Source organism: Malaya genurostris, chromosome 2 (genome assembly GCF_030247185.1).
Source record: "Malaya genurostris strain Urasoe2022 chromosome 2, Malgen_1.1, whole genome shotgun sequence".
In the NCBI taxonomy this organism is placed as follows: domain Eukaryota; kingdom Metazoa; phylum Arthropoda; class Insecta; order Diptera; family Culicidae; genus Malaya; species Malaya genurostris.
In genome coordinates, this window is record NC_080571.1 from 313,754,051 (window position 1) to 313,778,015 (window position 23,965).

The window sequence follows — 23,965 nt, forward strand, 5'->3', positions numbered from 1 at the left end:
TTTTTCACTCTGATTTGGTTCTTGTGTTTATTTAATATCAACTATCATCAATTATATCTGAGAAAAAAAAATTAATTTGTATATTAATATTTCTATAATATCTCTTAAAAATTTCAATGACAATGTCAGCAAATATTGTCTGAATTCATCATTAAACTCTCTAAAATCATCTCCCAAGAAAGTATTCCCTTGAATAGTTAGAATCACAGATACTTTTTTCACTAGAATACACCATTTGAGAGAAAACAAATGGCTTTCTAGTGACTTACATAAAATACCATACTATCACTATATATAAAATAGGTATAGAATTCGCTCAAACTTTAGACAAATTCTCCGAGGCCCGGAGGACCGAATGTCATATACCAATTGATTCAGCTCGACGAACTGACCGAATGTCCGTGTGTGTATGTGTGTGGGTCTCTATGTGTGTTGCCAACAAAGAGGTCGAGATCTCATACATGACTGGACCGATTTTGATCAAACTAGTCGCAAATGAAAGGTCTCCCCGTCACCCAGAACGCTTTTGAATGGTTTTGAAATCGGATGTTTAATTTTTGAGTTATACGAAGTTTTATGTCAAAATTGACCTTGAAAACAGAACATGTTTTCAGACTTAGATTCCGCACGGTAATACCTATCCAACAAGCCATAGATTGTCAAAATCCGTCCATTTTTAACGGAGATATCGTTAGTTTTGTTCAAGCGACTTTTCCCCCTATCCCAGCAGTAGAAGTTTTGAGCGCTGTATACCAAAGCAATGCTTGAGAGCAACGTAAAACAAGATTTTTTTATTATACTGCTACATACGATTGTTTCTAAGTGCCAAAAAGACTGTAAAGCATCCTTTTTCATGACCTTTGGCAACATAATCGTTCGAATATGACATATGTAAACCAGATGATGGCAGCATTTTCGAGTTAAAAGCAATTCCATAATTATATTGTTTTTAACTATCTATAGCAATAAATGCTGGAAGAATATAACACCCATATACCATTCGAATCAGTTCGGCGAGATCAACAAATGCATGCGTGACAAGTAATTTCACTCGATTTTCTCGGAGATGATTCAACCGTTTTCTACAAACTCACATTCATATGAAAAATCGTATGCTTCCGAACAAGATTCCTGAATAATGTTTGGATCCGACTTCTGGTTCCGGAACTACTGGATGATATGTGAAACAAAATTAAAATAATGCAACTCATTTTTCTCGTAGATGACTGAACCGATCTAAGATTCAAATGAAATCTAAGAACTATCTATGATTCAAATGAGAGGTCTTTAAATCATATAAAAAATCTTACTTTTTAGTCAGATCCGACTTCTGGTTTAGGATATACAGGGTGATTAGTATAAAAATGTCCATTTCAAATAAATTAATCAGGTTTATCGGGTTTGCAGATTTGGATAGTCGATTACCAAATAAATTTATTTCAGTTTAAATTTAATTTGCACTACAATTTCTCAAAGACTCCTCAGGTGAATTTAACTGATTTCGGCTACACCGATTTTAGAATTCCGGTACCAGTATCGAATCGTTTCTCAAAGCACAATCATTTTCTCAAAAAGGCAAAATCGAACTTTAAAAACAAAAATTCAAATTAAAGTACTTATGGTCCCATATAAAATTGGAGAATTTTATCCGATTCCGGAATTACAGGATGATGAGTTTTTAAAATTCATACAGATATAGAGGATGTAAATTGTTTGACGTATTAATTCATGGCTATACGAATCATTTTGGGTTATACTGGTTCCTGAATACCAGCTCTGGTAGTACCATAAATAATGACGAACAACTCTAAAGTGTAACTTACTTCGACATCTCATGGAATGTTCAATCGATTGTCACACGTTAAGATTGAAATTCGAAACGAAACGAGTTTCGACATTACAGGGTAATGAGTGATTGAAATCTCAATTTGCCGTTTAAAACGATGATAATTCAAATAATGTCATGAGAACTAAAACACCGAAGAATATCCATGCAAAAAAACATATGCGGATTGATAAAAAAAACTACAAGGATCAGCCCCACGGGGTTGTTCGAGCCATTGATGTGGAACAAGGCAACCAAAATTTCTAATGATCATAATTTTCAATTAATCGTCACTCTTTTGAATCCGCAAATGCACGAGAGTCTGCTTAGATTGAACTTTATTAGGAACCAACACCAAACACGCGATCCTAGAATATAGACTCTATTTATCATGATTTGTATTTGTTTTGCAGCAGACGAAATTACATCAATATCCCAAACGTATGCAATTATATCTTTGTACACGCTTGCGATACGGATATCGATATTTAAGCTTCTCTTCGTCAAGCTTGTGTTCAAGTTTTTTATACAAGCAGTAATTTTTATAGCGTTTCTCTACCATTACTACCATTTTGCGATTTCGGTTGAATCGATAAACTTTTTCTCATTATCAATCGAGTTCATCTTATATAAATTAGAAATTAATGATATGCACTCAAAATTTACCCTGGGTAGTTGTCAGGCGAAACGACATAACATGGAATTTCATCTCAACTTGCATGACACAAGATCAGAGCATATCAATTAAAGCTTCAAATCGTTTTATGGCACTTTTTGTCTTGCTGTCTAGCAACAACCTACCTCTAGCATGCTACGCGTAGGACTGAAACGTTAACTATAGCTTTGCTTCTATTTATAGATTCGCGTGCTTCCAACAGCTTCGCTTCAGCATCGATTGACCAATCAGAGCGATGCTTTTACTTTGATATATCGCTTACTCCTTCAAAACCGTCGACTATGGCAGGGAAATCCGATGTGCCGGAGATTTTTTGCAAACAAAATAAAACACTACTAGCTATTATTCAACATTTCAATGATATACAATTAATAATACATGGCTATGAACATTCAAATCAAATGGTGATCTAATATTATTAATTAATACAAAATTGAGTTAGCTGTAATTGTTCAAAACCTGACCACATTTCTACGTGTATTTTTCTTGAGTTTCTAATTTGCACCCCTATATAGAAAACAAAAATGTATTCCACATTAAAAAGGTATCATCTCACTGCTAGGTGGATTTATCACGTTTTATTTGTAGTGGAAATGAAGACAGTTTCGGATCTTAAAACAATGTAAATATAGACGTCTAATGATTTTGTACGTTTATTTCCGACTAATTTTTCACAAACAACAAGATCTATAAATTGGAGTATGGAGCTTGATTTCGAAGATTTTTTTCCGTTTTTTCCGTCAATTACAGTAGGCCGCACAACATTGAGTTTCGTTTTGAGCTTGCTGCCAAACTTAACCCACTAGTTGTTAGAACTCAGGTAACCGCTTGAAGAGTTTCATCAATGGTTTGTGTGTATCATTCATTACACTATAATAGCGTAGAGTTGCTAACATGATAAATCAAATATGATAGTGTAGAATCACAACCGTTCAGTTTAACTAATCAAATTCAGAAAAAAAACGAATATTTCAATTATTTTAGAACCGTGAGCTTTTCCGTGTTTCGCCACATAAATTACTATGACCATATTGATGTGAAATGCATCAACGGAAAAGAAAATGCTTTGTAAATAAGGCAGGTTTGGAACCTTTATAACTCAATCTTTGCTCAATGCTTGTTTATTAGGCTTGTACCATTCTGTAAATGTAAGTATTTTATATTCCATTTTCAATAAAGTGAACTATTGCAAGACTTTGTGACTTGTTGGTTGGTTTTCAAAATCCTCACAGATAGAATCTCTAGCGGCGAACAATTCCAGCTCTACCCGGCGAACGACCGCATTTAGGTTAAAGCCGGGTATAAATAAATGATATAAATTAAATTTATTCCACCGTGTTTGGGAGGAATGACGCATCATTTTGTGGTAAGACGTTAATCGATTTGATAACGTAAGTCAAAGTTATGACACAGAAATGATCACCTGTAGCAATTCGCTAATAGAGGCGCTTTGAGCAGCACAGCAATCGCTTATGGAGATTTGCGTTCGATCTAGCATACGGTGAACTTTGACGAATTTCAAAGTTTGTATGAGCTTGGATGTCTGTTCTCTGTGGTTATGAGTTTACCCAGGAGCTCAGACAATATGGCCAATCCTGTATTGCTCTAGTAGCATAAGCGAAAATGGGTCGTGTATGTCCGTCTGAAACGGAGATACGTTACGATATATAAGATACACTTCGAAATTGAATGTTTTAAATGTTCCCAATGAATAATTATTAGAATAATGTTCAACCATTATTTAGAGTGAAAACTGCTGTATCTGTTCAATATAATGACTCACGGGATAAAATGAAAGTTGATTAGCACCAATGTATTTATCACTCTAATTTTACTGTGGTATTCGTAGCGAAGATTACATCGCAACCCGTTGATTGCAGCCGCCGCTCAAGATCACACACTTCTAAAGCATTACCTAATAACATGAAAAACGACACTATATGCGTAATAACAGCGACGCATAACACTATAATTATAATTGCATACATTTAGGCTATTGAAACAATTGAGGTTAACAGTTTCTAGGATCTTGGTTTGAGTGTTTCTTTAATCTTCGAATAAGGATCCACTTACTGAAATATTTGCTGAATATTGCGCTCATATTAGTACATAATTATTAGGTATTTTGGCCCACTTTAAGATTGATTTTATTTTGGCCCACTTTGTAAAAATATCCCCTAAACGTATAATATCTTTGAAAACCCCTTCCGCAATAGGTAATTTAATGTGATTAGCTTCAAATTGATGCAACATGGGCTACTTAACATCGATAAAATAAGATGAAATTGATAAAGTTTGTTAGGTGGGCCAAAATATATGAAGTGGCCAAAATACCTCTGTTACCCTACTATGCTTCATTGGTGTAAACGGCTGGCTCAGACAGAAAACTGAAGGTTTGGGTACGATTTTCAAGAAATAGGGCACTGGATGCAAACTGGAATATTGGTAGGATAGGATAATGTTAACTATTCATACAAAATTTGAAGAAGATAATCTAAATACGCTTCGACTGCTTGCCATATGCAAAGGACCGAAAGTCTTTCTGTAATGGTTGAATCCATTGGATGCAAACATTTTGTTTAGGCGGGGCTGGTCGATGGAACGGTGATCTCGGAACATGATTTGCTCTATATACGTCATATATAAGGTCATCGGAATTCGATAGATTCCACACTTTCCTGAGCCCGGACTAAAGTTATTTGCATGTATAAACAAAATACATGGAAACATATTTTTTTGTAAACCGCTGCCAGACAGTGGGACTTAGGGTAGATTAAACACACACACATCACATTGATCTCCCATATTCGGATTCCGAAGAAGCAACCAGAAAAGCGTTGTCATGATATTACATTTATTTGTAAAATGTTGTCATTTTGTTTCCTATACATTGAACGATTTCGAAGTGAAACTCACATTGATTTCTCAGAGATCTCTGAAAATTTCACATAGTATTCAGGCTTTTAGTTGAAAGACTGTTTTTTCTAGTGTCCACAATTCAAAATTAAAGATTTTAATGGCAATATCATTCGATAGATGAACTAGAAACAGGTTTTCCCAACCTGACAGATCAACCTGTTGATTAGGATTGGTTTGCACAATGAATGCATGGTGAGACTGGAATGTTAGACATGAACGCGATGGTGATGATTCGATTACCAATGCGCAAGTCAGCCAATTGTCAGCTATCATCGTATTGCTGGAAAATCGATACCAAGAAAAAAAATGGCAATGCAAGCATTCCAAGAGTAAATTGTTGATTCTTAGCAGAAAATTGGGAACATTCTCTAGACATCATTGAATATTCTAGCAATTAACTAGCAATTGTTTTCATCGGATAGAAAGGATGAATCATTAGATCCTAATTGTGCAGTGTTTGAGTAATTGTAGTACTTGTAAAACGTGAACAGAAAATTAGGCCTTCATATTTTCGATTATAATACATCTTGATAAAAAAACAAAGCCCAGAAGCACCGTCGTGTTTGAAGTAAAGTGGCGCTCGATAACGGTATCAAAACGCAGTCCCGAGTGCATCCTAGTCCCGGCAGTGCTCGCACGCTGGTGTGGGCACTACCTCTGACGGCATCATGCAACATGGTTACGGAGGAAAATGATGAACATCCACATACTGAGGATGATAAGACTCCCACTCAGGAACGGGACAGTAATCTACTGGCCCGCTCTGATAGTACGGAGATTCTGATTCAAAGTAGTGTGGATGATATTTTCGATGTGATTAAAGCGGGGTATGTTGTGGTTTACGTTTTAAAAGGACAAATCCCAACGAACATACTTCTTTTGCAGCGAACTGTCCGAGGTAGAGAATTTAGTGGAGAAGGTTGGCCCAGAGGCATTGAGTGCACGTGACAAACATGGCTACACTCCGGCACACTGGGCCGCATTGGACGGAAACGTGGAGATGATGCGCTATCTGGTCGAACGTAATGCTCCTGTCGATTTGCCGTGTTTGGGAACCCAAGGACCCCGACCGATTCACTGGGCATGCAGGAAAGGGCATGCCGCAGTAGTGCAGATTTTGCTGCAAGCTGGAGTCGCAGTGAATGCTGCAGATTTCAAGGGATTGACTCCACTGATGACGGCTTGCATGTACGGGAGGACGGCGACAGCGGCTTATCTTTTGGGAATGGGAGCCCAGAATCATTTAACGGATATCAATGGGGATACTGCCCTGCACTGGGCAGCATACAAAGGGCATGCTGATTTGATCAGATTGTTGATGTACTCCGGTGTAGATCTACAGAAAACCGATAATTTTGGATCTACGCCACTGCATTTGGCTTGTTTGTCGGGTAACTTACAGTGCGTGAAGTTACTCTGTGAGAAGCGAAATTTGGTTATGGAACCTAGGGATAAAAACGGGAAGACTCCACTGATGCTGGCACAAAGTCATCGCAACAATGAGGTGGTTAAGTTGCTGCATAACGAGTGCAAGAAACGGAAGTCTCGGTGGATGCCACCAATATCGGAGATCTGGAGTTTGCTCTTCGGTGGAGGAGGAGCTTCAAAGGGTCCACTGATTTTGTTTCTGTTCTCGGTTCTACTCTGGGGATATCCTATGTATATGATTCGGGTAAGTTGGTAGATACATTCAATAAAAACTAATGATACACGATGAACACTTTGTTTTCAGTGTATTCCCATAACGTGGAATATTCTTCGTCGTTCTCACTATTGTTTCATCTATTGGAATGCCGTTATGTGGATCAGTTGGATTATAGCAAACAGAAGAGATCCGGGTTATATTCCGTTAAACTCGGACACGTATTACAGAGCAATCAAACAGATTCCTTATTTTGATAAATGGAAGAAGCGAAATCTGATATTGTCTCGGTTGTGCCACAGTTGCCGTTGTCTGAGGCCGCTACGGGCCAAGCATTGTCGAATCTGCAATCGTTGTGTATCGTATTTCGATCATCACTGTCCGTTCATTTACAACTGCGTGGGGTTACGGAATCGGATGTGGTTTTTACTGTTTGTGTTGAGCATTGCCATCAATTGTTCGTTCACGATATACTTTGCCTGCTACTGCGTTATGATTGAAGGGTTCACCTTGCTCTACGTACTCGGTTTAGTCGAAGCATTTGTGTTCTGTGGGTTAGGATGGATTCTAACCTGCACGTCGGTAAGTATTTACGATCTAGCTCATGATTTAAACGTTGGGACATTAAATTTCCGCATCGCTTACCGATAAATTAAATTCCAGATACTCCACGCATGCATGAACCTAACGACCAATGAGATGTTTAACTACAAACGCTATCCATATCTGCGGGATAAACGTGGTCGCTACCAGAATCCGTTTTCCCGTGGACCCGTCCTGAATTTGTTCGAGTTTTTCGTATGCCTTCCGGATCGTCAAGATGAACAGGACATTATACTGGATGAAAACCTTTGAAAATTACCAAACTCAAGCGTGAAAAGGAAACGAATTACGAGCAGCTAAAATTGTGCACAACTCATCGGTAGAAAAGGAATTTAAAGTTCCGAACTTTGCTCTCTGCTGCTACAACGGCTTCCGCTTGAGAATGCTCTTAATTAAAAACTAATTAACTTACGATTCATCGGTGCACGTGTCCCTGCAGATCCACGTGTATGTGATCGATCAGAAGATGTTTTATTACCGTCCCGTTGTGATCCACGTCGATACGTACTTTTGACATTCTTTCAAATTCCACACAGCGATAGTTGAAGTGTTTGATGATTACAAAATAAGTTTATTTTTCGAATTACATGCAATTTTCCTTTTTACTACTTGAATTTTGCGGTCAATCTATTGCAGGCATGACATGAATACGTACTTTTCCTCATTCGATTCTGCAATTTTGAGACACTGTGTTTGATTACTGCGCACATGCTGTTCCCTTTTAATTCATAGTTTCGAAAATGTTAAAACTCAGCTATTTTTATTCTATAAAAAAATCCACTCAAAATACCATCTTTGGAATTATTTATTGATATAATATACGAAAATAATTTTTTTGTCATAGAATCTATTATTACGTTTTTAAGAGTCTAAGAAAACGAAACAAATAAAAAACTTACAGGATATATCGCGTAGGTTGATCTAAGTTATAGAGATATAGAATTGTGTCATTCGTAGATCATTTCAGTAGATTGCACAAACATAGGATCATACTTTGTTGGGAAACCATCGATCGTATACGCTTTTATTCCATATTGTCTGCGAGTTTGAGGAATAAAGAAACAGTTATGTGCGTGTACCATTCCGCATTAATGTAATAGCACTAGTAGTACTTAGTTCCAGTCATACAATATAATATTTGTTTTTATCCTAATTGTATAATATGACAACGTGATCCAATTTTCCAACAGGAATCGAAAATCAATCAACCTGTCTTGTAAATGTTCTCTAAAAAGACAGGCCACATTCTGCTTGTTCATAATTTATTTTGTTCGATCGAATAGATAAGGATTAGAAATTGAATTTATATTTATCATTTCATCGAATACAAACAAAAAAAGACTACGTCTAGTAGCATCAAGCAACCATTGCTAGTGCCACACGCAAAAATAAAGAAAGAAAATAAAAACTATATAAATACTTTTGTCAGCTTAAAGCATAAAATAAAAAAAAACGTTTTTTTCGTGTCTCTTACAGTTATGTCTTGTTTGTCTGTTGAACCAAGTGAAGAAATGCTCAAATCTGTAATATTACCCCATTACTTTGGTACTTACTCTTGACTTTATTTATTTCTCATAGCAAAAGTAGTCAACACTGATCATAAATTCGACGGTAAAATATTGAATAATGGATAGATTTTAGTATTTTTTAATGCGATTACTGTGTTACCAGGTGGTAAATGCATCGCTACATCATTGTGACGAGAAAATGCAGCCGCCTGGTGTGAGGTCATGTTACTGTGGTCAGCATCTTTCCGTAATGATCTAAACAAAGAAGAAGAATATGGCCAACACAAAAGCTTGATATTACTACATTTAGGGGTTTTGGTTTGTACAAAAAGTACATATTTCGTTTTGATTTCTTCGCGTTTCGCCTTCGGTTCATCAGTGCTTAACACAATTCTGTTTGGCCATCTCCGCCAAACAGTTCAATTTGAACCGCTAAGCAGACATAAAAATCCCTAAATGTTCAAATTTTGCGGCGGCCAGTAGTCGGTCGTCACACGTTTTCGCCCGAGACATCAGATAGAATATTTAAATATCCTTTAAATTTAAATAATTATTGTGTGAACTTTGCGTCTGCTTAGCGTTTTAAATTGAACTGCTAGGCGAAGATAGCAGCTCAATTTGAACTGCTTGAAACCGAAGGCGAAAGGCGAACAAATCGAAATTGATATTACTAATTGAATATTTATACAGTACCGAACTGAGTAATTAATTCATGTTCGATTTCATTGATTGATTTTTAAGTGCTCGATTAACACAATTGACAGTCGCATTATGAATTTCATTGAATTTTCACATTCTTTATAATTGTGCAATAGTTAATTGGTGAATTTTTCCGAATTATTCGATTATACAAAAATCGAATATATTTTTTCAAACTAATCCATTGAATTTTAGTCGATTATCAGGGTTACTATTTGATTAATTAACCTATTATTTGACATCCCTAGTTACTTGTCATTTGATTGCACTTCAGCTAACGATACAAACCAAGATAGATCTTGTTGCTTCGTTTTTTAACAGTTCATGTTAGTATTTGAGAAAGAATTTTTATTATATCGTTTATTTATACCCGGCTTTAACCTAATTTTAGTCGTTCGTTGGTTTGTATCCAAAGGTGAGGGGGTGAAATCATGGGATTAGAAAAAGAACTTATATAAATAGTTCTGAAATCTAAAAAAAAATCTAAATTTAGTTTTTAGACGTAAAATCGAAGAAAAAGAAAACAAAACTTTAATTCAGTTCGCTTTCCTCACTCAATTCCGACAGATGCTGGTACCAACCCTCTCAGCAAGCCATTCTATTTTGTTGGTCGTTGAGCGCTTGTTGAACGACATACTGCACGAAATATTCGTTCAGTTTACTGAAACGGTTTGTTGTTAACGATTTATTAATTTTAGTTTGACGTAAAGCCGCCATGAATAAGTTCAGTTTTTGCAATGACTGAGCGGAGATATATATTGGAGAAGCCAAGTGAAAGAAAAACTAACAGAAAAGATGAATTTTTGGAAAAAGATCAATAACAAACAATCAATACAACCTTCATAGGGGTCTGTCGCTGACGATGTCCAGTCAGCGACTGGCACCATTAAAGAAGGTGACAAGCGATTATAAATACACTCTCCTACTCAATGCTTGATCGGAGAAATAGGTATAAAGCGAGAGGACTAGTGTTTGATGGACAGAGAAGATGTTTGGATGTAAGGTATCGGTCGGGTGACGACCAGGATGTAGACCATGTTCGATGTTCGTTGCTACTATGTCTGTTTCGCGTTTTAGAGTGGCTAAAACAAGATCAGAGTGGCGAAATGGTAGCGCGTATGCACGGAATGCATAAGAACGCAGGTTCGAGTCCTGTCTCTGAGCGTATCTTTTTCCAAAAATTCATCTTTTCTGTTGGTTTGTTGTTGTTTTTTCTCTTGAAAAAATAGTGTGAAAAATAGGTGTTACCTTCATATAAAAAGAAAACGTATTGGACCAATGAAGGACCACCGTTGAACGTTTTTCTCTAAGAGAGAATCTGTTGGCGGCAAAATCAGGGGTGTTACCTCGGATCCATCACTCGCCCAGCAGCGATGATATTAAGAGATAAAATATCTCACCTGTACGCGGCTGTTTTCGGGCTTGAAATTCACAATGAATCAATGCGAAAATCAATTGTGCACAATATATTGAGTGCAAAAAGCGATGAAACTATTAATTAAAAACACGAACGCTAGCGCACTTTGGACATGTGTTTGGCTATGCTGATGCTAAATCTCGGTTGATTTTTCATTAGGGCGTATAAGCAAGTGACAGTTCCTCTTTAATCACTTTCTCTTTCGATTATCGTGATGTGATTAAAATGATTCTCTTTGATTTCACTACTCTGTTTGAAAGTCGAAGGTTGCGGGTACCATTTCATGCAAAGAGTTGAGTGATAAACGTGGAAACCGCTTGGTAATTAATAGAAGAGAAAGTAAACAAAGAGAAACTGTCACTTGCTTATACACCCTAATGAAAAATCAACCGAGAAATAGGGTGAACTGCAGAGAAGATCTAATAGAATAAAACTGAAATAAATTTTCGAAATAACTAAGGCGACGGCTAGTTTGCCTGCGTGTTGTCGGATGTTGTTTTTCGTACTTTACTAAAACATAGCTCAATGTTTTGGGTAATCCGAGCAGTTCTTTTCTACTCTTCGATGTTTCGGCGTTTTATACTATGTTCACACCTGCAGAAAATAACATGTTTTAACGATAGTAATATAAAGTTAAAACCGCACTGTTCACACTAAGATTATGTTATACGCATGACATATTACTTGGTATTGAGTTTGTTTATAAACAAACTGCAAAAATGCCTACCTCGCAGGTAGGAAAGAAAAAAGTATTTTGACAATATCCGAAAAATAAGAAATAAGCTAGGTACTTCTCCTAGCTATGAAGGATATTATCGTTTCACGCTTATTGCCAGCGTTTCGAATATTTTTGAGCAGCAAGTGATCAAAAAAGTCATCTTTTAATTCAAAAACAAAAGTGGTTGTGGTCTGCGTTGCCAGGCCGTTTTTCCAAAAATCTGTATTCGGCGCAAAAATCTATCTGTACCATATCGGTATCAGAGTCTCTTCTACATAAGTAGTAGAAAATGTCACCAAGAGGTGCGCAAAAAAAAGGTCCCACGACAACCTTTTCTCATGTCTATTCAAGCTAAAAACCAAAATCGGTACTTATCTGTATGATTCGTGAGTTATCGGTATTTCGGGAGTACATATCTGTATTGCGGTATAGACGACAAAAATCTGTATAAATACCAAGCAATCTGTATAAATACCTAGAAATTGGTATACCTGGCAACGTTGGTACCAGTTTCCAGTTTTGTTTTATTATGATTACATGGCTACTTTGATGGAAAACTGCTGTTGTTGAACAGCTTGTCAATTGACATAGTCGTAAAGTGACGGAAAATGCTAGCAGGGTTGTGCTTTACTGACAATTATATCATGTTATTTCGGGAAAACATGTTTTAATGTGACGTTTCTGAATATGAAATAACGCAAAAGTAAAACATGTTATTTCGCTTAAATCATGAAATCAGAATTAAAACTTGTTTTAACTCATAGTGTGAACATAGTATTATGGTATATGAGTATATAGGAAACAATTACGAAGCTCGAATGAGCATTGGGCCAATTTTGAGAATGACTCTATTTAAAACAGTTATAATTTGTAACTGCATGAAACTATTTGATTACAAAATTGTTCTTTTCTGAATAAAAAAAATCAATCGTTGTTAAACTTGTCGAATATTTATCAACATTCATCACGTTTTTGCCTAATCCTAAATCGGAGACATTTAACATTTCGTGGGATATAACAATAGGCTGACTAACATAAATGAAAATTTGATAAAAGTGATTTTTTAGACAGCGGGCAATCATCTGGATACCACTGAAAAATGGTACTCGTGTTTGTGCTTTGAGATTGAAATGAAATTTTAACTACAGTTCAATCAACCGTCAAATAACTAAGAACAAACAATTCGCACTGTGAATGCTTAGTACTATTTGCCACTGAACTTTATTCAACCTCAGACAGTGACCACTTTTGCAATTCGAAAAAATGGAAGTGGAATGAAAAAGAATTTGGAAACAATACTCAACATATTTTACACAAAATTCATTCAAAATACTTTGGTGTCAATCGATAAAGTGTAGTCATCGAGTGGTATCTAATGCTACAGTCATACATGAGAGAGAACCAAAACACAAATGCAGAATATCATCCAACCGAGATTACCTTAACTGTCGAAGCAGAAATCGTAGTTCTCCGGTTCCGGCGGGATCGGCGGTGGATCTTTGGAAATGTCGACCCCTTCGGTGTCCAACAGGCGCAGCTTGATCTCCATTGAAAGCAGCGTTTCGAAGTCGTCGTCCTTCTGCTTGCTGACCATCGGTTGGCTAAGCAGAGCGTTGATGCCGTCGGTCCAGTAGTTGAAGGTGGCCTCATCCGGAGCGACAAAATCCAACGTTTGCTGGTCGCTCGATTCCGTTACCAGGGAAAATCCGAGGGGGAAGGTCGATTTTTTGGCACGCATTTCCTTCATATGAGGACACTCCTTACCAACCAACATCTGGCGAATGTCGATGACGGGTAATTTGTTGTTCAATTCTTCCAATGTGGGAACTGTCTTTTCGTCACAGTCACCGTAATGAATCACTTTGTGGTTCGGCGAAAGGCGGGCATACCAGTACTTATCTCTTTCCCGCTTGCCGCCACTGTATTTGGAGAAGCGCGTTCCGACTACCAGATAACCCAGACGTTGTTCTTTAATGAGAGACATAATTTCGGGAGTTATTTTTTCTTTGAGAGAAACAATGGCCGAGGCAGTCGATTCGCATTCTTCTCGGGAAGTTCGCTCTTGTTGGCGGAGAGTAGTGATAGTGTTGTAGGTAAATGTGTGTATTTTGGCCTTGAAGTCTTCAAGGGAAGCGGGACGACCGGTGATACTACGAGTGATCTGTTCCCGTACAACACTAAAGACCTTTACGAAGTCCTCTGTTGTGGCACGCATGTCCTTCCATGTTTTATTTAGTACCACAATGCAGATGCAGAAGAATTCCTCGAAAGGATGGTCATGGGTGAAGAACATTGGATGAAACTCCTGCCCGTGTTCCGATGGCGACTCACCAATGCGTAGAATGTCACACAAAACTTTAACCAGCTCGATGCTGGTTCGACCGAAAGGGCATTCGTGTTCATCTGCACGACAACTATTTTCGTGAACTACTTTAGTGTAATTCTGAGTATAATTTCTGGCAAAATAAACCATACAATCTAGCGCTAGTACTCCTGGAGGTGTTTCCAAGAAATCCTGAGCCGGATTAATGTCACACTTAAATCCCAGCTTTTTGTAATGCACAGAAAATGATCCTCCGTGTTGACGACGGGCTGTCACTTCAGGGATTGGTTCGATACCATCAGCTTCGAAAGCAATTCGGCGCAACTCTTTGATTTTATCCTGGCCTTCCTGGTCTTGAACATCAATTGGGGTTTTCATGCGCTGATCTAACAATCCAAGGGTCAGGGTTTGCAGTACATAAAGCTGATGAGAAATCTCCGCTCCCATGTTTGCTGTAATCACACTATTGATGATACTTCGATATTGTTTCGAACTAAACGTAGAAGCGATAGTTTTGCGTTTCTCATCATCTGCCTTCAGGAAAAGTGCATTTATGAGAGCGATAGTGTTCTGTTGAATAACGGTCGAAGGGGAATCCTGCAGCAACTTCAATAGTACCTCTAATGTAACATCTTTCTCTACCAGTGAAAATTTACCACTATTTTGCACGATATTCTCCAGAATCGCCAACGCCGATTGCACAATTTCTTTACTACTATTTCCATTTATGAAGGAGATATTTCTCGAAATAAACGCTGGTTGGAGAATATCCCAGGATACAGTGCCGTGGTCCATTAATTCGACAAAAGCAGACAATGCAAATTTTAAAATATTTCCTCCCTCCTTCCATGCAAGATCTTCAATTATACCGATGATTAAACCTAGCCCTTGTTCTTTAATAAATTCAAGAGCAAAGGTAATATCAGCACTTAGTCCTGGTAGTTCTTGTAGAACCTTCACCATTTCATCACTTTTTCCACCTTGCAACTTTTCCAAAATATCATTGGCCGTCTTGGATGGAGAGTGGACCATTTTCAGTACAGAACCATTTTTCACATCGTGTCTGTTTTTCTCTGTTACATAGTTATTGTTTACATCAGTGAACCGTAGCGCATAACTTTCCGGATCTTGAATCACCCAAAACGAACACAAATTCTGTATGATCGTAGCCAGTGGTTGTCTTTGGTCAAACTCGATAAGCTGTGGAATTCCAGTTTCAAACTCGACCGCAATTTTCACGACATGACTGTCACGGATCGCAGGCATTTTAGCAGTTTTTGGTAACATTTACACTGGACACAGAACTAATATACCGAGTAAACGCTCATTGACAATAAACAACCAATAAATTCAACATAAAACCGATTTATTTCACAAAACACAAACTTTTCTCCAGTTTTCAGACGATTGAAAAGAAAATGACAGTCCTCGATTGAGGATATGATTAATCAACTGCATTACATACACTTTACATATACTATCATGACATTCACACTGGTGTGTAAAAGTGGGTGGTGAATGTTTGCAAACACAGCGGCTGTTTTCAGACGATCGATCTGCTTCGTTCTGGAACGATATAATTCATTTGCTCTGCTTCCTTACTGGTACGATTGGAACGTTTCCGACAATGTCCAGCATAAGCCCATGCAGCAACATTAATTATGTTTCAAAAAGAAAACAATACGGCAGGGTCGCCAGAACATTTTTTTCCAAGGAAACAGACATCCAAGTAGTGTTATCTGACAAAGAATAACGGTACAAGGTTCTAGTTCGTCTATACACATTCATATAAAATTCCAACTGACAGTAAAGTTGATGAGACTATAAATAAATCCACTGGCAATATAGCGAGTGCTGTGCCATCTCTATACAGGCACTTTGACAAGAATTGTCAAACAAGCAAACCAGAAGAAGAAGAAGAAGAAGTAGTGTTATCAATGTGTGTGACGCTTCTTAGAAATCATGATTTGTGGTGACCACTGTATTTCAGCGCAGACTAATCAGAAGTCAACGAATTGAAACAGCATTGTTATAGTAGATGTTTTTCTAGAACCAACAGTTTTTGTTTGAAATTGAAAAGAAATGATTTTCAAATGTCCTATTCCGAGGAATCTGGATTATAGTCCCGGAGAACTGCAATTGAATTGTGACCAAATCGACTCTACGTCAGTTTTGAATGCTTTCAATCAACTTGTGGAGCCCAGTAGATGTTTTTTGTCATGTCGCATTGCTTGTTCAAGAGCAGTTTTCTGGGACTATAATCCGGATTCACTGGTGAACAATTTTAGGTGGTTCTGCGGTATCAATTACATTGTATTCTGTTTATTCTAACAAATAATTTTGTATTACTGAACACACACAATCTTTTCGAGAGTCTTGTGACCGGTTCCAGTACTCTCAGGGAGGGTTTGCCAAATGATTATTTTATTCATATTTAAGCGGTTTAGTAAATTTTGCACATTTTAGATGATTTCATAACTGTTTTCATTGATATTTATAGTTAGACTTTCTTTTCACTGGACTACAAGAGAAAGTCTCGTTGTGTGACTACGTCGAGTCATCAAGGGTCTGATAAAAATCCTTTCTTTCTCGGGAAATACTCGAATTTTCTTCGCTCGCCCGTTGAAAGTTAAATCGGAAGTGAAGAGAACAGTAAATTACTTCATACCACAACATTCGATTTAGTTATACATTGTAAAAACATTATATTGTATTGTTGGAAATAATGTTTGCCATCAAAATACAAAAAGTTGTATTGTATCTGACTGTGACTCAATTGCTTCCAATAGAAAATCAATTATTATCAAACGGTTGTTAAGATTAGATTATGCAATTTGCCTTCAAATGTTAATTATTAGAAAAATTGTAAAACTGGCATCTCTGCATCTGTAAGCAAACAGTTACGAATATGTTTACAAGCTATAGGCTAGGTTAAGTTTATGCTGGTTTATGTTTCACGGATAATAACATCTTTGTGTATGAAATTCTGCCGATATGTTTTATTTATTTCTTCTATTGTTGATATTGATTGTAGACTATCAAGTATCTTGCCTGAATTCGTTTCTTTACATGAGTATTCACAACAGCGGCTTTCACAGGTGCGTTTTGTTATCAATGAATTTTTTTTAGATAAGCGTAAGTTTATACTTTGAATCTACGAGAAAGTTACAAATACATTTTGATTGTTTCAGAGAAATTCATTACACACTGAAATTTGGTGGACTAGGCAAGCTGTCCTGCGAGTTGCTTCTGTTGCAAAATCTCCCATCTGCTGTGTATGTTGATACGGATCAATTGACAAACATGAAAAAATTTAAAAAAGTATGCGATAGTGTAACTACCAAATTATCTGTAAGCACGCCAATAATTTTGTTTTTTTTTTCAGATCAACAGCTACGTCCCATTGTACGTTGATGTTGAAAACCCCACGAGCAAATCAAGTCCCTTCTCGATATATATTTTCGAGAATTCGCGAAAAGAGGTTAACATTACTCTTCCCATTCATTTCCGGTACCACGATCCTTCTGAAAAGAAGTAAGTTTTCAAATAATAATTAATCTAAAGTAGAGGCATGCAAGAAACTGGGAATGTAAAACTGGCTTGTTTAGCTGATTTGAGAGCGCATTGACATCATTACTTTTACTGATTGCAGTTATTCGTTGAAAGCAATCCTTTGTTCCTATTCTATTTTCAGATTTGAGCGTATTCAAATTGAAAGTCCGTCACTTTTCGTTCAATGTCGTGGAAGCAACAGTAGAAGCTCATTGAAGTTTAAAGGAACCTCCCGGCATCCATGCTCAAGCAGTTCTCAGATCTACGATTACGACAAACTTAGTCAAGCCGAGCACTGTGATTGGCAGGAGTTGGAGTTTAGTGTAAATTTCAATAGTGTTTGTGATAGGTTGCGAATGATGTGAAGGTTTACTGTTTTATTTCAGAATATTCCTACTATCATCAGTGTCCTTATTCCAGTGGGAAATAGCACATCGTACAAGTTTGTCTTACCGGCTACGATATTAATCAGCTGGATTGGTAGTATGTATCTTATTTACATTATCATTAAATCAGGTAAGCGCGTTAACAAAAAGCTTTTATAATAAAAAAAACTTTTATAAAGAAAAACGACAGGCTTTATTTATTCGTAATAATTTTTTATTCAACATCAATAAAAATGTATTACTATGTTGGAATGGCTCAGGTTCCACCCCAAGAAATTGTAGGATGTCTTTTGTACCTAACTAATAATAGTCATCGTTTGGCAGGAACTTATATACCACATTTTAATGTGAAAATTCCTCTCCTACTTTTATTCACAATCGATAAGAGCACTCGTGTATTTTGTTTTTTTTTTTTGATATGCCATCATTTGATGCTCTTTGCAAAGCTGTATCAGTTTTGGACTAGACTAAGTACTGTTATCCTTAAAAGTAGCGATCCTCAGATGGTTGAACGTTAGTTTCCTAATTTATATGAGTATGATTGATGATCAGAATGTTTATTCGTTACATGCTTAGTCTGTGTGGTTCATATGTTCTGTAGCGTTCTGGTTGTTTGGCACAGCAGCTTCTGTATCATCTGGAAAAGTAAAGCAAATTTGTAGAATTTGATTTGTTGCCGAATTATTCTATATAGATACCGTCTTTTTTGTTTGATTGTGCTTCATTCCAAGGCTGGATGTCAGCTTTACCAAGTAGCACAAATGTAAGGTTTCCTAAGAAATAAATTGCCGCTGCGATGTAAAACACGGTTCTCCATTGGACTGGATCTTTCTGTAACGATTAATTTTTCACATTATTGAATTGAAAACATGTTTTAAAATTCTTCCTAAACATACCGCGTCACTCAGTACTTGGCCAACGATCAGTGGAGCAATAATTGACATGATATTGGCTGCACAATTTGTGATACCCATCATAGTGCCAGCATGATTGGGAGCCAAATCGATGTGGTTCACTTGGAATCCGAGATATGTCGCCGAATTTATGCCAACAGCAGCAGTTAGCAGACCAATCGCTAACTCAGTACCGCCTTTGGGTACATAAGCAAGACCGATCAAAGCGCCCATTGGAATCCATAATCCTATGGAGTTGAAAAGCTTCCGACTTGTTACACGGGAAAGATAGTTTTGATTTATCAAGAAATCCGAAATGGGACTGAAAACGAAGCTAAGTATCCACATAACCAAGTACGGCAAACTAGATAACAGTGCATTACTTTTTATATTTAGGCCGAGAACGTTTTTCATATATGTAGGCATTTCAGTAAGTAATGTCCAGAAGCCCCAATTGTGGCTACTATGTGCGATGATCAGAGCGATCATAGGAGCTGAAGTGAATATAGCTTTCCAGGGTGTAACGATACGTTTACTGTGGTCCTGATTTCCTAGTGAATTTTCTATGAAATCTCGCTCTTCAGCAGTAATGGTAGGATGCTCTACCGGAGAATTGCCTCCGAAAAAGTACCACAAAACAGTCCATACCAGACCGGCTGCTCCTGATACATAGAATATTCCAGGCCAACCAATGGAAGACGATGCCAAAACTCCACTAATAGCCAACATGATGACAGTTCCAAATTGAGCTCCGGCATAGCAGTAGGTTCCCAGGCGACCACGTTCCGAAACAGGGGCCCATTTGGACAGTAAAGTGTGCGTTGATGGGAAGATGAAACCCTGACTGAGACCTTGTATTATCCGGAGGGCTATCACGAGCTGCAATGAATGGAACGATTTGAGAAAATTTACCCATGGAAGATGCAGTAATTCAAATACCTTACTATCACCAATATGAGCAAAGACAGGGGTCAGCACAGCCAGCGAGGAACAAATTCCGAGTGAAAAGAGCAAAAGAATTTTTGCCCCAAACCGTTGAGCCATTTGGCCGGCAGGAACCTGAGTCACTACGTATCCCCAGAAAAAGCTACTCAAAATGATCGACTGCGTTTCCTCGTTCCAATTGAATTCCTCGAATTCTTCGTTGGCCGCTTTTTTGTCCACCATCGCCACGATGGCGACGGAGAGGTTCACTCGTAGTGCATAGGCAACCGTTAGCCCGAAGAATAACAGCACGGTCTGCAGGTGTCGGATCCCGAAGCCACTCGCTGGAAGAGAAGGTTGTACAACATGAAATTTAATCAACATCTAAATTCAAAATGTTATACTACAGACAAGGGCAGAAAATTTATTTAAAAGTACATACTTTAAAGTTAACTAATGAAGTAAATGTTGGTAATCCCAAAAATTAATAGCTCAAAATAATTGATAATTGTCAAAATAGCAATAAAAAAATGGTTATTTTATGTATCTTTGGAAAACAAACAAAAAATTAAGGAAAAGGAAATTGAATAGTCGAACTAGGCAATCTCCAGTTTTGATGTAGGGTTTCAGAATATCTAGATGATGCAGCGTATGAAAATAATGACTTTTTCTAACTTATGAAAATTATGAAAAAAAATTAAATGTGCAGATTATTATCCCTCAGAACACTCAACTCTCAAAACCTACGATTTGTAGAATTGCTCTAACATTGAGTTATTCTGGAGATGTCGAGGAAGATTCCATTACATTCCTTTTGTAAAATTTGACCATTCTGTTTCAATAGACTTCGCACAGAATCATTGAATTGAAAGTGTTAAAATTTCACAAAGTCAGCAGCCAAATAAATGTCTTAGTAAGATTATAAAAAGGTTACATAGTTTAGGATGGAGTAAACAACAAAAACTGAATACAAGTCGAATGTGTCAATTTCAGATCTAAAAAATATTATTTGTGATATTTACGTTGAAATGCCAGTTCGATGGGACGGTAGTCATAGCGAGTGCGGCAGCAACAGAACATTGTGTTGGCTTGCGGTGCCCGTTAGTGCTAATTTATCCCAGATGCGTCGTTTCGTTTAGTGATACTACAATTCTGGCAATGTAGAAGGATCCTCTCGGTAGGTCCAGCGGTTTTTCTTTTTCAACTGTAGCAGACGATAAGCGGATAGTCTTGGGAGGCAGTGAGAATGATAGCATGTTGGTCAACAAACTCAACCGACAACAGACACACTGCTGGTTTCGATTTCAGGCTTCACTATCACTAAGCCACCATACCATATGGAAGGTTGTTTCGATAATACATTGATCTGAATGCGTTTTAGGTCATCTCGGATGGCAGCTCACTGCGTATGCTACGGAACTCGATCAAGCGTAAATGAGAATAATTATTTCAATAGTTTTGTATTGGTTATAACACTGTTCCGATGTTATTGTTGAACTTTTCACTATCAGCTGACACTCTGCATGTGCAATATTGCTCGACTGCAATTTACGGACTGGCAATGAACACTGAATGTAAGCTGATGTGGACACGTATCACAGTTGGATCGAGGTTTTTAAAACAAATTTTGCAGCGTGTAGAACGGAATCGCTCAGTGCAAAAGACACTTTGCGCGTTCTGACCTCCAGATAGGTTTAAGAGGAACAAAGACCCTGTTTTTCATAGTCCGTGTAAATCAAAGTATCTGTTTTCTGTTGATTCAGCTACGGCCTCTTGCTTGTGGATTTTAGTTTTTGTTATATACGCTACACTTGTTTACGAAACACCTTCCATTCACACACTGTACCACCTATCAACGCAACGTTGGGGGTGCATGATATGCTTTTTCTCTCATTTGAGGCGTATTCCTCTCTCTCCCTCTCTGTGATGAAGTGCACTACACCAGCTGAGAATGAATGGATTCGGCTGTCTGGTACATATAGTAGTTCATTTTATAGGAATCATATTTCAAATAATTTTCTAAATAAATCGATATCACAGCTCATCGAACTATATAGTATTCGATATATCATGAAGGAACTTGTAATGTGTTTTACAAAGATTATAAAAGGCCGCCTGTCATCATTATCAGATTTCACATGATAATTTCCCGATGTTTGCCATGGGGGAACCTGTTGACACAACCTATGATTTCTATAAATGATGAATCGATAATAGAAAAACACATCAGTCTTAGAGCAGTATCATAAAAAGCATTGCAATCGGTTGTAAAAACTCACATCGTTATAACTTGTTGCGCGCTATGCTCTATATATTCATCCACTTTTTAACAATATAGATGCGACTCGGGTAAAGAGATTTCATAGTATCTCTCATTTCTCCTATTTTCTCGCAATGTTTCCCATTGTCATTGTCGAAAACGGAACGTTATTATTACATAGGTAATATCCGATAGAACCATCGCAATACAGGAAGCTTTGAGTAGTGTTTGTTCCATCGATTAAATGTTTACGTTGTAATGCACAGACAAGTTCAGATGGACCTAACACTGGGCCATAAATTTTATCTAAATCTGCATAAAATTTTCAAAACGACGAATATAACATTTCAGCTGAACCGAGAAAAGCGATGTTGAAAAATAATCGCACAATTTTAAATCCTATTTGAAAATGAGTAATTAAAACAACTTCATCTCTTCACCAAATCGTCCAATTTGTGTGCGTGCACGTATCGTAGTGACTAAATTCACAATTTTCAACTACAAAGATAACTTTTAGGAAAACACGACACTTTCGTCGTTTTGTAATTTGATCATGTACATTGGACAGTATGATATGTCGTTTTTTCCTGGTTGACTTGACACATAAGTCGTTTTGTTTCTGTTAGTTACGTCGTTTTGCGAAAGTCACAGTGTTCATTCGTCGTTTTGTTACTCGCACTTGTGTGAAAGCCAGTCAAGTGGCAAAAAATGACAGTCGACTCGTTTTTAGTGTGCTTTGATAACTTTCACTTTTGTTTGACGAAGGATTCATAACGGTTTCTACGATTGGAAACAAATCAGTTTCTTTCCAAATTAATCAGCGTATTTTTCAACAAGCTTAATAGCAACTCGATCCCATTAAATATCTCCAACTCTACAGCAAGTCTCACTTTCATAATATCACACTAGATCTGCTTTTTCGTGAAAAACTATTCCGTCGTAAGTCCGCGCATATTCTTTTGTTCATGCTTTGGTACATTGGTCAAAACATTGCCAATTGTTTGTTGGCGAGAAAATGATCAGGATTTATATGGGTAGATAATATGATCTTATTATATAAACAAGCGTATGCGATGATCGTAACCCGGAGGCCCATGTTTAGCCGACCACAAAACGAATTACAAACGAGTGATTTGTAATATTCGAACTATTTGGTGGATTTCTAACAAAATGTCATAGTTGAACATATAATATAGATTTAGACAGTCGGGGCAATATGAATTTTAAATGACAGGCGTTTAATTCTAAACTGTCGACCGTTCGAGCATAAACAGTAAAAGAAAAAGACTATTGTCATGTAACGCCTCTTCGAATGTGTCCACCTTTATTTAATACAATGTTTGAAAAGTTACACCTTATTCGATAACATGTATTTAGTGTGTATTGATCGAAAAGTCGATCAATACAAAACATAAAACCATCAATAAACAGAGGCAGGTCCTCTTTTAGTGTTCAACCTTCATCAAGGTAATTTCGTTGTGATATTATCCGAAACTCCAGTTAGGGACAGTTAAGTCAGCTAGGACAGTGAACTTATAAAAAGTAAGAACTTTTCAACTATGACTATTTAAATTTATTTATTTGGATGAACCCCTATCGCTCTAGTTAAGTGGTTTTAGA

General features: G+C 37.2%; 4 protein-coding genes across 8 annotated transcripts in view; 2 read left to right on the plus strand and 2 right to left on the minus strand.

Annotated features, from left to right (window-relative positions):
* The first annotated feature begins 5,681 nt into the window (after window positions 1-5,681).
* Window positions 5,682-9,144, plus strand: LOC131431148 (uncharacterized). The gene is made up of 4 exons (XM_058596683.1): window positions 5,682-6,247; window positions 6,306-7,092; window positions 7,153-7,644; window positions 7,726-9,144. The coding sequence occupies exons 1-4, from the start codon at window positions 6,096-6,098 to the stop codon at window positions 7,915-7,917; spliced, it is 1,623 nt and encodes a 540-aa protein (XP_058452666.1). The 5' UTR covers window positions 5,682-6,095; the 3' UTR covers window positions 7,918-9,144.
* On the minus strand, window positions 8,216-15,952 carry LOC131431147 (engulfment and cell motility protein 1). 2 transcript variants are annotated; one of them, XR_009229651.1, is made up of 2 exons: window positions 11,160-15,951; window positions 8,216-11,120 (listed from the first exon to the last, which is right to left on the minus strand). XR_009229651.1 is itself a non-coding variant. In XM_058596682.1 (2 exons), the coding sequence occupies exon 1, from the start codon at window positions 15,615-15,617 to the stop codon at window positions 13,449-13,451; it is 2,169 nt and encodes a 722-aa protein (XP_058452665.1). In that variant the 5' UTR covers window positions 15,618-15,952; the 3' UTR covers window positions 8,216-9,428; window position 13,448. The 2 variants fall into 2 exon arrangements, 1 of the variants encoding a protein (XP_058452665.1); XM_058596682.1 differs by having other exon boundaries at window positions 8,216-9,428; window positions 13,448-15,952.
* Window positions 15,953-17,243: 1,291 nt separating this feature from the next.
* On the plus strand, window positions 17,244-18,447 carry LOC131431150 (phosphatidylinositol-glycan biosynthesis class X protein). 2 transcript variants are annotated; one of them, XM_058596688.1, is made up of 6 exons: window positions 17,266-17,306; window positions 17,365-17,428; window positions 17,522-17,651; window positions 17,716-17,864; window positions 18,025-18,205; window positions 18,269-18,447. In XM_058596688.1, exons 1-6 carry the CDS (start codon window positions 17,270-17,272, stop codon window positions 18,425-18,427), a joined length of 720 nt encoding a protein of 239 aa, XP_058452671.1. In that variant the 5' UTR covers window positions 17,266-17,269; the 3' UTR covers window positions 18,428-18,447. The 2 variants fall into 2 exon arrangements, with proteins under 2 accessions (XP_058452670.1, XP_058452671.1); XM_058596687.1 differs by having other exon boundaries at window positions 17,244-17,428.
* Window positions 18,448-18,460: 13 nt separating this feature from the next.
* The window catches only part of LOC131431149 (putative inorganic phosphate cotransporter), a 33,211-nt gene continuing 27,706 nt past the window's right edge, over window positions 18,461-23,965 (minus strand). For 2 of the 3 annotated variants that reach the window (XM_058596684.1, XM_058596686.1), the window contains exons 2-5: window positions 20,101-20,429; window positions 19,165-20,040; window positions 18,967-19,099; window positions 18,461-18,905 (exon numbers count right to left, since the gene is read on the minus strand). In XM_058596684.1, coding sequence (XP_058452667.1) covers window positions 18,841-18,905; window positions 18,967-19,099; window positions 19,165-20,040; window positions 20,101-20,429 — 1,403 coding nt within the window. In that variant the 3' untranslated portion in view covers window positions 18,461-18,840. Of the gene's footprint in view, window positions 18,906-18,966; window positions 19,100-19,164; window positions 20,041-20,100; window positions 20,430-21,107; window positions 21,601-23,965 lie in introns of those variants that run through there. The other variant, XM_058596685.1, reaches the window with a different exon arrangement.